This window comes from Pongo abelii, chromosome 6 (genome assembly GCF_028885655.2).
Source record: "Pongo abelii isolate AG06213 chromosome 6, NHGRI_mPonAbe1-v2.0_pri, whole genome shotgun sequence".
NCBI classification, from domain to species: domain Eukaryota; kingdom Metazoa; phylum Chordata; class Mammalia; order Primates; family Hominidae; genus Pongo; species Pongo abelii.
The window spans coordinates 104,922,470-104,937,425 of NC_071991.2; the positions used below are offsets into that span (position 1 = coordinate 104,922,470).

Genomic DNA, 14,956 nt, shown 5'->3' on the forward strand with positions numbered 1-14,956 from the left:
GAAAACCACTAATTCTACTGTGTCTATGAATTCGCATATTGTGGACATTTCATATAAATGGAATCATACAATATTATTTTGTGTGTGCTCTGTTTTTACATAGCATAATGTTCTTATGGTTCATCCAAGTTGTCGCATGTATCTGTACTTCATTTCTTTATCTGGCTAAATATCTCATTCTATGGATACGGCACATTTTGTTTATCCATTCATCATGGGTGGACATTTGGGTTGTTTCTACTTTCAGACTATTATGAATGACACTGCTATGTCTATTTGTATACAAGTTTTTGTGTGGATATCTGTTTTCATTTCTCTTGGGTATATAACTAGATATGTAATTGTTGGGTCATATGGTAATTATTTTAACTTCTGAAGGAACACTGTTACACTTTTCCATACAATCCCACCAGCAACGTAAATTTTTGTTGCTCTACTTTTCCACTGATACTTGGTATTGTCATTTTTTAAAAGAAATTGAGCTATTCTAGTGGTTGTGTAGTAGTAACTCATTGTGGGTTTTTTTTTCTATTTTTATTTTTTAAATTGCTACATAATAGATGTACTTTTTTCAAGGTACATGTGATAATTTGATATATTCATATAATTAAATCAGGGTAATTAGGCTATCCATCACCTCGAACATTTTTTTTTAATGCTAGGAATATTGAATTATTCTCTTCTAGCTATTTTGAAATGTGTAATTGATTGTTACCTATAGTCAACCCTGCATTAACACCAGCTCTTATTTCTTCTGTCTAATTGTATATTTGTACTGATTAATCAACCTCTCTTCATTCCTCTTCTCCCCTAGCCTTCCCAGACTCTGGTAACCATCATTTTGCTCTCTATCTCCATGAGTTCAGTTTGTTTGGTTTTTTTTTTAGCTCCCACATGTTAGAACATGCGATACTTGTCTTTCTGTGCCTAGCTTATTTTGCTTAACATACTGTCCTCCAGTTCCATCTGTTCTGTTGCAAATGACAGAATTTCGTTCTTTTTTATGGCTGAATAATATTCCATTGTGTATATGTACCACATTTTCTTTGTTTGTCTGCTGATGGACGCTTGAGTTAATTCTGTATCTTGGCTATTGTGAATAGTGCTGCAGTAAACATAAAGTGCAGATACCTCTTCGATATATTGATTTCCTTTCTTTTGGGTATATACCCAGTAGTGGAATTGCTGGCTCATATTGTAGTTTTATTTTTAGTTTTTTGAGGAACCTTCATACTGTTTTCCACAGTGGCTCTACTAACTTACATTCCCACTAACAGTGTATGAGGGTTCTCCTTTCTCCACATCCTTGTCAGCATTTGTTATTGCCATCTTTTTGATAAAAGCCATTTTAACTGGGGTGAGATGATAGCTCATTGTGATTTTGACTTGCATTTCTCTGGTAATTAATAATGTTGAACATTTTTTCATACATGTGTTGGCCATTTGAATGTTTTCTTTTGAGAAATGTCTATTCGGATCTGGTGCTCATTTTAAAATTGAATTTTTTTGAGCTCCTTATATATTCTGATTATTAATCCTTTGTCAGATGGATAGTTTGCAAATATTTTCTTCCATTCTGTGGGTTGTCTCTTTGTGGATTGTTTCCTTGGCTGTGCAAAAGTTTTTTAACTTAATGTAATCCCATTTGTCTGTTTTTGCTTTAGTTGCCTATGCTTTTGAGGTCTTACACAATAAGTCTTTGCCCAGTCCAGTGTCCTGGAGCATTTCTCCAATGTTTTCTTACAGTAATTTCATAGTTTCAGATTTTAGATTTAAGTCTTTAATCCATTTTGATTTGACTTTTGTATATGGTAAGAGATAGGGGTCTAGTTTCATTCTTCCACATATGGTTATCCAGTTTTCCCAGCACCATTTATCGATGAGACTGCCTTTTCCTCACTGTGTTTGTGGTACCTTTGTTGAAAATGAGTTAGCCGAAAATGTGTGGATTTATATTTGGGTTTTTTATTCTGTTCCATTGGTCTGTGTGTCTTTTTATGCCAGTACTATGCTATTTTGGTTACTATAGCTTTTTAGTAAATTTTGAAGCCGGTTAATATGATGTTTCCAGCTTTCTTCTTTTTGTTCAGGATTACTTTGGCAGTTGAAGAATATCATTGGTAGTTTAGTAGGGATTGCATTGAATCTGTAAATTACTTTGGGTAGTATTGTCATTTTAATGATATTAATTTTTCCAGTCCATGAACATGAACTATTTTTTGTGTCCTCTTCAATTTGTTCCATCAGTGTTTTTTAGTTTTTTATTGTATAGATCTTTTACATCTTTGGCTAAATTGATTCTTAGGTATTTTATATTCTCTATAGCTATTGCAAATGGGATTGCTTTTTTTTTCTTTTTTAGATTGTCCACTGTTGGTATATATAAATGCTACTGATTTCTGTATGTTGATTTTGTATCCTGCAGCTTTACTGAATTAGTTTGTAAGTTTAATAGTTTTTTGGTGGAGTCTTTAGGTTTTTCTAAATATAAGACCATGTAGTCTGCACAAAAGATTAATTTGACTTCTTCCTTTCCAATTTGAATGCCCTTTGTTTCTTTCTCCTCTGCAATTGCTGAGGCCAGGACTTCCAGTATTATGTTGAATAAAAGTGGTGAAAAATGGGCATTCTTGTATTGTTCCAGATATTAGAGGAAAGGCTTTCAGTTTTTCCACATTCAGTATGATGTTGGCCATGAGTTTGTCTTATTATTTTGAGGTGTGTCCCTCCTATATCCAGTTTTTTGAGGGTTTTTATCATGAAGGGATATTGAATTTTTATTAAAGGCTTTTTCAGCATCTGTTGAAGTGATCATATGGTTTTTGTTCTTGGTTCTGTTAATGTGACGAATCATGTTTATTGATTTACGTATGTTGAATCATCCTTGCATCTCTGGGATGAATCCTGCTTGATCATGGTGAATGATCTTTTTAATGTGTTGTTGAATTCAATTCATTGTGGTTTTAACTTAGATTTCTCTAATGACTTACGGAGTTGAGCATTTTTTAATGTACTTACATGCCATCTCTATATCTTCCCTCTTCAGACATTTGTCCATTTTTTATTGAATTTTTCTTATTGAATTTGGAGAATTCTTTATATATTCTGGATATAAATCCCTTATCAGATAGAAGATTTGTAATTTTTTTCCCCAGTCTGTGGCTTCTGTTTTTGTGTTCTCAGTGTTATCTAAGACTTTCTAATTTTGATGAAGTCCAATTTATCATTTTTCTTTTATGAATTGTGCTTTTGGTGTTACATCAAAGAAATCTTTGCCTAACTCAAGGTCAATTCTAGGATTTCTTCTCCTAGGTGTTCTTCTGGAAGTTTCATAGTATTGGATTTTACATTTAGGTCCATGATCCATTTTGAGTTAACTTTTATATATACATATTGTTAGATTTTTAGTGTCACTATATTGCCTTTAGTTAACTCAGTCTTCATACCAGAAATTAATGAGATTTTTTAAATGAATGCCCACACTTAATTTAGGGAAGGTAAACTTTTATAGTTCATTTGAATTACCAGATGATTTTAATATACATTCTTGCAAAGGATATGTTCATGGTTTTTCATATTTAATGCTATGAAATTATGTTCATCTTGCCAGTTATGTATTGTTTAATATATAATTATTTAGAAGTTATGCTAATTGTCAAAATGTTAAAATAAACTAGCATTCAGTTTAAATTATAATTTGAATGAAAAAGTAAACATTTGTCCTTTGTTGAGGAAAGAAAATAGGAAGCCAGTTTAATATTCTGCAAACGTCAGTGATTTAGTAACCTCTTTCCTTTTCCTCAAGACTTTTGCACTTGCTGTTTCCCTCTGCCTAGAACAACACTCTTCCCCCAGTTAACTGGGTTGTTCATTGCCTCACTCCTTCAAGTTTTGTGCAAATGTCACTCCCGGTGAGGCTTTCCCCAAATGTGCTATTTAAAAGTGTAATCCCAGTAATCAGTGGTCCTAGTTCTACTTTCTGTTTTATTTTTCTTGTAGCACTTTATTTTCTGTTATGAATTTTACGTATTTGTCTGTGTCCCCTGCCAGAATATAAGATCCCTGAGAACAGAGATTTTTGCTTTGTTTACTAATGTATGCCTAGAAGCTAAAATATTGCCTAGCATGTAGTAGATGTTCAACAAATGTTGAATGAATAAGTTAATAAATGTATGAAGTTATACATATTTAACACAGGGTCAATTTTAAACCTCGGAGCTTCTCATAGGAACATACTAGCGAAAGAAGAAAATGTTTTACAATAAATTATTAAGATGATTTCATAAACATTTGCTGTAGAAACTTTTATGATTATTGGGTTTTTTAATTATTTGCAGGGTTCAGTTTGGCAAAGACTTGGTGCAGATGTGACAGCAGTTGAATTTTTAGGTCATGTAGGTGGAGTTGGAATTGATATGGAGATATCTAAAAACTTTCAACGCATCCTTCAAAAACAGGGGTTTAAATTTAAATTGAATACAAAGGTTACTGGTGCTACCAAGAAGTCAGATGGAAAAATTGATGTTTCGTAAGTATACATCATTTGTTTTTGATGTATCATCCCTGTCTGTTTCTTTAAGCAAAACACTCAAGTTTCAAAATCAGTTTAGCAAATATAGGGTTTTTTCTAACTTAAGGTCATTTTATTACTTAATATAACTCAGTTGCTTATCAAATTATTGCATTAGCACATTGAAATTTATGATTAGGTTAATGCTAGAAAGAGAATCCAGTATTCTCATTGTTGTACCTTCTTATAGTACATTCAGAAAAATTTAAATTCCCAATATTCAGTAAAATTGAATCAATATTTTTAGGCAGATATATGGGGAAATCAATAATAAAAGATTGCTTACTATATGTCTGGTACTCTACTGATTAAATACTTTAATGGCATTTAACTTATTTAATGAATTAGTTTTTAAATAAATATTTAAATTAAATAGTTAATAGTATTTAAATAGTTTAATGACTAACTTTTACTCAAAGATAAGAAGCTGAATTCATTGACTAATTAATGACTCACTTGCCACACAGCTAGTAGGTGGCAGTCGGTAGTTGAATTTGGATTTCTGTGACTCAAAGACCTGTATTCTTAACTGCTGTTTTATTATACTGTGGTTTCTGTGAGATTTTAATAATAGACCTCTAGATTTTAATGATAGATCTCTTTCATTGTCTGACTCTTATGTTTACATTCAAATAAACTTATATTGTTAAAAATGTCAACAGTGCCCGCTGGGCGTGGTGGCTCACACCTGTAATCCCAGCATTTTGGGAGGCTGAGGCAGGCAGATCACAAAGTCAAGAGATCAAGACCAGCCTGGCCAACATGGTGAAACCCCGTCTCTACTAAAAATACAAAAATTAGCTGGGTGTGGTGGCATGCACCTGTAGTCCCAGCTACTCAGGAGGCTGAGGCAGGAGAATCTCTGGAACCTAGGAGGTGGAGGTTGCAGTGAGCCGAGATTGCACCACTGTACTCCAGTCTGGCGACAGAGCAAGACTCTGTCTCAAAAACAAAACAAAACAAAAATGAAAATGTCATCAACACTTGAGAAATTGCTGGCCTTAAATTTCTAAGCCTATCAATTTATGTAGGTGTATATTTAACATTTATACACTGTTTGTTATCTAGTATTGAAGCTGCTTCTGGTGGTAAAGCTGAAGTTATCACTTGTGATGTACTCTTGGTTTGCATTGGCCGACGACCCTTTACTAAGAATTTGGGACTAGAAGAGCTGGGAATTGAACTAGATCCCAGAGGTAGAATTCCAGTCAATACCAGATTTCAAACTAAAATTCCAAAGTAAGTTGGATAATTGTCTGCATTTTCAGTAATTTTAAAATTGATTTCAAACAGTATTTTGAAAAGTAAGATTTTTATGCTTAAAATATGTATTGGCTTTGGGGAAGAATAGTAAACTTACAAAATGTAAAATAAAAAACTCAATTTTACTCAAAGATAAGCTGAATTCATAGATTTTTGAAGAGTTGCATTTGATGTATTTTTTGGTGACTTGTTTACTGGAAACTTTTGTTACCATAATGTAACTGAAGGTAAGTAGCTGTGATTTCAGAAATTCATTGTGTTTCTTTTGATTTCTGTGGTAGTATTTATGCCATTGGTGATGTAGTTGCTGGTCCAATGCTGGCTCACAAAGCAGAGGATGAAGGCATTATCTGTGTTGAAGGAATGGCTGGTGGTGCTGTGCACATTGACTACAACTGTGTGCCATCAGTGATTTACACACACCCTGAAGTTGCTTGGGTTGGCAAATCAGAAGAGCAGTTGAAAGAAGAGGTGAGTCTGAACATGGGTGGTTTTAAGCCAATGTGTGAGTTGTGCCATTTTATCATTATGCTAATATATTTAACAGCTGTGAAATATTGTTTAGCTTATATATTTTTTCCCTTGTTAGCATTATAAAGAGATCATTCACAGATTTATCAGCAGTAATTGAGAGGAAGAGAAGTTGCCTATATTAAAAAACTAGTAATTCCAGATCTTTTATATTTGGCTTTGAAATATAACCAGATGGACAGACATTTGTATTTGCTTGCATTTGTGCCCAAGATATAGTTCATTAACCAGTCTTTTGGTCTTGTCTTTCCTTTCCTTCTATGTGCTTTGCGAACAATTGCCTTCTTGGATTTATTTTCTGAACAAATGGTAGATGATTTTACAAATTGGAAAGAACTTTTCTGGCAGTTACGTAGATTCTTTTTTTCTGACTGTCACAGGGTATTGAGTACAAAGTTGGGAAATTCCCATTTGCTGCTAACAGCAGAGCTAAGACAAATGCTGACACAGATGGCATGGTGAAGATCCTTGGGCAGAAATCGACAGACAGAGTACTGGGAGCACATATTCTCGGACCAGTGAGTATTGTAAAACCAGAGAAATCCCATTAAGATTTCTAGAAAGCATTTCTGTTTATTAATTATAAACCACCTGGTGTTACTCTGAGGTTGCTCATTTCCAGCAAAACTTTGAATATGGCTTTCTGTGCATCATTTCTAGAAGGATACCAGCAGCACTCTCACAGTCTTGCCCACTGTATCATCTACTTTCTGTCCTGCAGCCAAGATTCTCTCTTTAAAACATACACCAGATTATGCCCCTTAAAATCCTCCAGTGGTGCTTTTCAACTTCTGATTGTTACATCCAAGGCCTTGCTGAATCTGTTTGTGCCTACTTCTCTGACCTCTTCTTTTTCTGCTCTCTTACTCATTAATGCCGTGTCACATGGGCCTTCTCTCATTTTCACAACAGGCCATATATTTGCATTTTAGGGCCTTTGTGCTCAAGATACCCTCTGCTTAGACTGTTCTGCCTTCAGATCGTTGAATGGCTGGCTCATTGTTCAGGTCTCAGCTCAAATGTTACCTCCTAAGGGAAGCCTTTCCTACCACTGAGCCTAAAGTATGTATCTTTCTTGTAGATATATCTTGTATCTGATGTAACAATAATGAGAATAGAATATTTGAGTGCTGTGTCACTTTAGTACACATTTTGTTATTTTTACATCAGCTTTGTGAGATAGGTGCTGTTATTTTTGAGGTGAAGAAACTGAAGCACACAGAACCAATGAATGGTTAAGGTAGTAAATGGTAGATATGAATTGAAGACCCTTTGGCTCCAGAGCCCAAGCTCTTCTGTGTTGCCTTTTTTGTTAAGCTTTTCCTGACTTTTCTTCAACTGATAGAGAAACAGATTTAAGGCGTTTTTAAGATCTAAAAGCTTCCTCTCAACCATTGCTATCCTATTAGCATGTAGTTTTTGCCTTGGAAGCAAATTTACTTGGCTTGTTATTTTAAAGGGTGCTGGAGAAATGGTAAATGAAGCTGCTCTTGCTTTGGAATATGGAGCATCCTGTGAAGATATAGCTAGAGTCTGTCATGCACATCCGGTAATTATTAACAACATACAGAATTGATGGTTGCCTAAATTTTCTTCTGATCCACAAATATTTGGTTTTTAATTTTAAATTTCTTCCCTTGCAGACCTTATCAGAAGCTTTTAGAGAAGCAAATCTTGCTGCATCATTTGGCAAATCAATCAACTTTTGAATTAGAAGATTATATATATTTTTTTCTGAAATTTCCTGGGAGCTTTTGTAGAAGTCACATTCCTGAACAGGATATTCTCACAGCTCCAAGAATTTCTAGGACTGAATTATGAAACTTTTGGAAGGTATTTAATAGGTTTGGACAGAATGGAATACTCTTATATCTATATTTTACATAAATTTAGTATTTTGTTTCAGTGCACTAATATGTAAGACAAAAAGCTACTTATTGTAGCATCCTGGAATATCTCTGTCAACTCATATTTTCATGCTGTTCATGAAAGATTCAATGCCCCTGAATTTAAATAGCTTTTTTCTCTGATACAGAAAAGTTGAATTTTACACGGATGGAGCTAGAATTTGATATGTGAACAGTTGTGTTTGAAGCAAAGTGATCAAGTTATTTTTAATTTGGTTTTCACATTGGAAACAAGTCAGTCATTCAAATATGATTCAAATGTCTATAAACTGAACTGATGTAAGTAAATGGTCTCTCACTTGTTTTATTTAACCTCTAAATTCTTTCAGTTTAGGGGTAGAATTTGTGTTTAAGAGGTTTTTAAGGTTCCATTGTTGTCTACAACTCTGAAGGGTAATTATATAGTTACCCAAATTAAGAGAGTCTATTTACAGAACTCAAATATGTGGGGATTCAAATGTATTACAGTGGGGAATGAAGATACTGAAATAAATATCTTAAATATTCATTTACTGGTTATTATGAGTACATGTTGAGATGGTCGTAGTTTTTTTTATGACTACTTCTAGTGTATATTCTAATTTCTTTTGTAGGCCTGAATGTATCTTTATTTTCATGTTATAGGACAATATTAAGGCATTTTAAAGGTCATTATCCTTTCATCTATTTTAGAGACACCTACTAAATGTTTAACATATACTTTTGGAGAAGTACAACATAAGGGAGTCTTAATCTGTTTTCCTTGGCTGGGTTAATGACTGTTTATTTAAAGAGTGCTATGAAATTGGATGTGTGGTGTTTAAAATGGCCATGTCCTGAGGAAACTTAAGTAACAAAGTACTAAATGCTAAGTAGGCTTTTGCATATTGTAACTAAATTTAATAATAATTCAGATTAAGTAGTTCTGAAATTTGGTATAGATAGCATAGATTGTCTCATGTTCATTATGAGTGACATAACGACCCTGGATTCTGTTACATACTTCTAAAGAAAATTGATTGTTGTCTTAGTAGGCAGTTAACTTGGCTGAACACCAACTCCACACTCTGTCTTGTTTGTAGGTGGCAGCAGCTGAAATCTCTTCTCAGTTGTTTTAGCTTTACCTATGCTGCTGGAAGTCTTTCCCATGCAAGTGTGTAGTTCAGGGGTCAACCAGTTTGGGCAGAAGAAAGTCTGCCCCTTCTGTGCCTCCTGTTTTTTGGGGGTTTCCCCTTTATGTTCCAGCTGTTGTGGTTGCCCCATATTCTGCCCTCTGATCCTTAACCAATAAAACTGGGCTTTTGTTTCCCCCTCAAATGAGAACCTGTTAAAAATGAGACATTGAGCCAGTGCTGTTCACTTTTTAAGTGCCAACTTCCCTCTACTTTCCACTTGTTTATAGTTGTTTCCAGTGCCTTTAGTTTTTCCTAAAATATATTTGTTCAGAGTTTGCAGTTGCTGTCCGCAGGAGGGTTGGTCTGATATCTGTGTGCTACTTTGCCATTATTGGAAGTGAACTCTGCATCTTTTTAAAAATTTGAAATCCCAGTATCATGTGAAGTGCTGTTTATGTAAATCTCAACATATCCCTTACTCAGGGAAAAAAAAGTTTTTAGTTAGGGAATAGTGAAATATAATTTAATATGGAATTCTAGCTGTAGAGACACAAAACAGTTAAATCCATCTTTAAGTGTTTACATTCAGTATGAGAATGCAAATTTATCTGTATGGGGAATAAAGTCCTAGGAATAAAACAAGTTTTAAGTGGTCACTTACTGTTATCTACTAAGCTCTCAATATTTTTGTGGCTTGTGAAGAGTGAGATTAATTGTCCACTTCTTTGAACTGATTAAAATTAGTAATTTCAACTGGCTGGGAGCGGTGGCTCACTCCTGTAATCCCAGCACTTTGGGAGGCCGAGGTGGGCGGATCACCTGTGGTCAGGAGTTTGAGACCAACCTGACCAATGTGGTAAAACCCCATCTCTACTAAAAATATAAAAATTAGCCAGGTGTGGTCGCAGGCCCCTGTAATCCCAGCTACTCAGGAGGCTGAGGCAGAATCACTTGAACCCAGGAGGCAGTGAGCTGAGATCATGCCATTGCACTCTAGCCTGGTGACAGAGCGAAACTCTGTCTCAAAAAAAAAAAAAAAAAAAAGTAATTTCGAAGTGAGATCTTTAGTTGTTTAGCTGAAAAGGAATGGAGAGTGTTTCTACTGTTTTAAGTAAAATACTTACATAATTGCTGTAGTAGATGATGGGGTATGACCATTTTTGCTAGTTATTAGGATTTTTTTAAAAATTACGTTCCGGGGTACATGTGCAGAACATACAGGTTTGTTACATAGGTATACATGTGCCATGGTGGTTTGCTGCACCCATCAACCCATCATCTGCATTAGGCATTTCTCCTAATGCTATCCCTCCCCCACCCCCATCCCCGTGTCCATGTGTTTTCATTGTTCACCGCCCACTTACAAGTGAGAACATGTGGTGGTTGGTTTTCTATTTTTGTGTTAGTTTGCTGAGAATGATGGTTTCCAGCTTCATCCATGTCCCTGCAAAGGATGTGAACTCATCCTTTATTATGGCTGCATAGTATTCCATGGTGTATATGTGCCACATTTTCTTTATCCAGTCAGTCTGTCATTGATGGGCATTTGGGTTGGTTCCGAGTCTTTGCTATTGTGAACAGTGCCTCAATAAACATACGTGTGCTTGTGTCTTTATAGTAGAATGATTTATAATCCTTCAGGTATATACCCAGTAATAGCATTGCTGGGTCAAGTGGTATTTCTAGTTCTAGATCCTTGAGGAATTGCCACACTGTCTTCCACAATGGTTGAACTAATTTACACTCCCACTAACAGTGTAAAAGCGTTCCTATTTCTCCACAGCCTCTCCAGCATCTGTTGTTTGCTAACTTTTTAATGATTGTCATTCTAACTAACTGGCATGAGATGGTATCTCATTGTGGTTTTGATTTGCATTTCTCTATTGACCAGTGATGATGAGCTTTTTTTCATGTTTGTTGGCTGCATACATGTCTTCTTTTGAGAAGTGTCTGTTCATATCCTTCACCAACTTTTTGATGGGGTTGAAGTTCTTTGCAAAAATTTTCTCCCATTCTCTAGGTTGCCTGTTCACTCTGATGATAGTTTCTTTTGCTGTGCAGAAGCTCTTTAATTAGATCCCATTTGTCAATTTTGGCTTTTGTTGCCCTTGCTTTTGGTGTTTTAGTCATGAAGTCTTTGCCCATGCCTGTGTCCTGAATGGTAATTGCCTAGGTTTTCTTGTAGGGTTTTTATGGTTTTAGGTCTTACGTTGAAGTCTTTAATCCATCTTGAGTTAATTTTTGTATAAGGTGTAAGGAAGGGATCCAGTTTCAGCTTTCTGCATATGGCTAGCCAGTTTTCCCAACAACACCATTTATTAAATAGGGAATCCTTTCCCCATTGCTTGTGTCACGTTTGTCAAAGATCAGATTGTTGTAGATGTGTGGTGTTATTTCTGAGACCTCTGTTCTGTTCCATTGGTCTATATATCTGTTTTGGTACCAGTACCATAAAAGTGACAAATGATTGCTTTGGGCCAGAGGAAAGTTATTAACTTACAGCTGTTTACATAACTTTTGTCCAGGCCCAGCTTCAGATGCAGCTGTGTTGGATGTGTGGGTGGTTGTTAAGCAGTCCACAGAATAGTCCTGCTCTAAGAATGTGTGAAAAAAACACATAGGGGCTGGCCTTTTATACAGCTAGTTAGGCAATAAAGTTGACTGACATGGGCCTGGCAATTACTTTCCTTAGATTAGTTGCAAAATCACATAAAATACAATACAAAAGCTGAGAAATTAGAGCATCATTCTGTGCTCTGTAGTAGCATTGCTCAATTGGCAGGAGCAGTATACATAAACTCTGGCCTGATTTAATTGAAACCTTCCCCTCAGTAACCCTAGTCCTTTTCTAGGTGGTAATGATTACAAGCCCTAGTTCATCCTGCTGATTTTCTAAAATGTTGCTTTTTCTCATTCCTAGAGCAAGGAATACTTACTTACAGGAGTTTTGATGGCTGGAGCAACTCAGCAACCATTGAAATAGTGATGGTAGCATAGACTATATTTGTCCTCCTTAACCTCAACCTGGGAATCCCACTGGGAGGTGATTGGGAGGAAGGAGGGGAATCAAGGGTATGGAGTTTTAGAGGATGTTTACCTGTCAAATAAATATAATAGCTTGTTTATAGACAACATAAATTAGGGTCTTCATGGAGGCAGTAAACTTGTTTATAAATCCATGTTTACGTGAAAATAACATTCTTTGCTAAAGGGATTCATCAACAATCAGTGAAAGTAACAAGTACACCAAAATATATACAAAAGCACTGTACTTTATTTAACTCCATACAAAATGTGATTAAAAACATTAAATAGGTGATGAGTTTTATTTTGAAGATCATTAAGTCAGTTTTTAAAATGTAGTTGTTTTACCTTGGTCACCTCAGCCATTTTTTATTCTCCTTTGTTACAAGCATGTGCTATACACAGCAACTTTCTGGCTTATATCCTTTAGGAGTGAACGGACTTCTCCTTCCAGTCTCGCTAATTCTTGAGCTTTATCTTCTAAGTATTTTTGATTGCCTTCATATTTTCTTTCTAAATCTGTGGAGATATATATATATGTATATAAAGTCTGAGCAATTTATACTATGATGATCTCAAGACAAAGTGAATATATTTTTCACTTTTAAATAAACTATGGATGCCTTAAATTTAAAGTAATTTAAAAAATAAGCCTGTGTGAAAAGACCTACCTTTGAGCAGTTGCAGCTTGCTATTTGCTTGAGCTAAAAGAGTTTTTGCTTCATTTTGTAGCATTTCAGCTTTCCTTCTGGCATCAGCTGACTCTTCAGTTTTTTTGGCAATTAAATTTTCTACTTTTTTATACTTTTCATCAAGTTCACCATGTAAAGTCTGTAGTTCCACATTTAGACAGAAAGAAGTGGTAATGTTAGTGTCAGTAATTACATTTAAGAGCAATAGTATAATCATGGCATGCATTCTGGATTAAGGGCCACCAAGGATATTCACTGGTAAGTAATTTAAAATTTTATCTTCAAACAGTGGAATTGAATGCAAAATTGACATGATTTTAAAGAAGGTTTCAAAAAATTCTGGAGTTGCAGCAAGTCCTTAGGGCTAAGTCCTCATTCTCCTGATTATTACTTTTCTATAGAAAAGTTGTAGCATAACTGTATTGTGAATTACATAGAGAAGTACAGATTTTTCAAAAGTAGATTAGACATTAGAGAAGCCCATATTGAAGAAATGGAGGCTCTTTGGATCTTGACTCAATTAGGATTTGTGAAGACTTGCTTGTAAGGAAATCAGAGGAAAAAGATTAAACAAAAGATACAGGAAGGAAAGGTGAGATTGTAGCATATGCAAGAAGTGAGTGAGAAGAGGAGAAATGGGGTGTGGGGTTGAAATGCAAATGATTCTTTTTAGAAACTGTTCAAATAGCCATTTATGGAAATTTCATTTCAAGGATTTTGTTCCTTTCTATTGTGATAAAATGTCATTAAGCAAAATGCCCTGAAGCAGAGTACTTGAGAAATTTGTGTCCTCAATACTGCAGGAAACCACACAAACCAAAACAGAAAAGACAGCTGTCTGATATTGTGAGAGTGAACTTTTCTCATTGTTTTGTTCTCTTCCCCAACCTAGAGAGAGGTAGGGAAAGTTACTCTTATGTAATGCCTGAAAAGCTACAGTAACTTCCAGGAAAATTTTTGAATAGTAGGGAGTTATATACTGAAATTAGGTCAGTAAAATGCAGGTGCCCCCAGGCCTACGGACCAGTTAGGAACTGGGTGGGCAGGCAAGTATTATTGCCTGAGCTCCACCTTCTGTCAGATCAGTGGTGACATTAGATTCTCATAGGAGCACGAACCCTATCAGAAACTGTGCATGCAAGGGATCTAGGTTGCGCACTCCTTATGGAATCTAATGCCTGATCTGAGCTGGAACAGTTTCATCCTGAAACCATCCCCACCCCCGAGTCTGTGGAAAAATTGTCTTCCAGGAAACTGGTCCTTGGTGCCAAAAAAGTTGGGGACCAGTGATTTAATGGTTTTAAGCCCCACCCACCACCACCAAGTTTGATGTTCACTTTAGAAATAAGCATCATTGAGAAACTGAACATGTGTTTCAGTTATTACATGGCTTCTGATTAAACATTTGGGTTGTGTGAGTTTTTCTCTGCAAAATATAGTGCCTTCGAGTGAGAGGTGAGGGGTAGTTAATTCAAAATGAGTCTCAAAGAGATAAGATTTGGTTTCCTACTACCTGTTCTCTGTTCCAACCTGCTTTTAAAATATTCTCAAATGGCCTGATAATTACTGTATGCCGTGAAGAATTTAATTGACTACCGCACAGAAATAAAAGTTCAATATGCCTAGTTTTTGTCAATATAGTTGGTTTAAAAAAAAAAAAAAAAAAAAAAAGCCTGTTTTAAGACTTCTACCCCTAAGTTAATTCCATTCTAAACTCTTGTCCAAATTTGGATTTGAGGGCATAGGTCATACTTATTAGATATTTCCATATTCTTTCCCATCCACACTTCTAAAGACTGCTGTTGCAAAACAGGTCATTTGATACTTCTGATGAATTCTGTTTCTGTTAGGTCCATGTCCCTTACTCTAAAGCAG

The 14,956-nt window shown here is 35.4% G+C and overlaps 2 protein-coding genes across 3 annotated transcripts in view; one reads left to right on the top strand and one right to left on the bottom strand.

Annotated features, from left to right (window-relative positions):
• Positions 1–8,790, top strand: part of DLD (dihydrolipoamide dehydrogenase) — a gene marked incomplete at its 5' end in the record, with an annotated part of 28,816 nt that extends 20,026 nt beyond the window's left edge. The window contains 6 exon segments of the mRNA NM_001135443.1: positions 4,338–4,528; positions 5,639–5,809; positions 6,115–6,304; positions 6,745–6,882; positions 7,824–7,913; positions 8,008–8,790. Of these exon segments, the coding sequence (NP_001128915.1) occupies positions 4,338–4,528; positions 5,639–5,809; positions 6,115–6,304; positions 6,745–6,882; positions 7,824–7,913; positions 8,008–8,073 (846 nt within the window). The 3' untranslated portion in view covers positions 8,074–8,790.
• Positions 8,791–12,617: 3,827 nt separating this feature from the next.
• LAMB1 (laminin subunit beta 1) overlaps positions 12,618–14,956 on the bottom strand; it is a 79,402-nt gene continuing 77,063 nt past the window's right edge. For both annotated transcript variants that reach the window (XM_009243142.4, XM_063726116.1), the window contains 2 exons: positions 13,061–13,220; positions 12,618–12,908 (listed from right to left, as the gene is read on the bottom strand). In XM_009243142.4, coding sequence (XP_009241417.3) covers positions 12,772–12,908; positions 13,061–13,220 — 297 coding nt within the window. In that variant the 3' untranslated portion in view covers positions 12,618–12,771. The remainder of the gene's footprint in view (positions 12,909–13,060; positions 13,221–14,956) is intronic.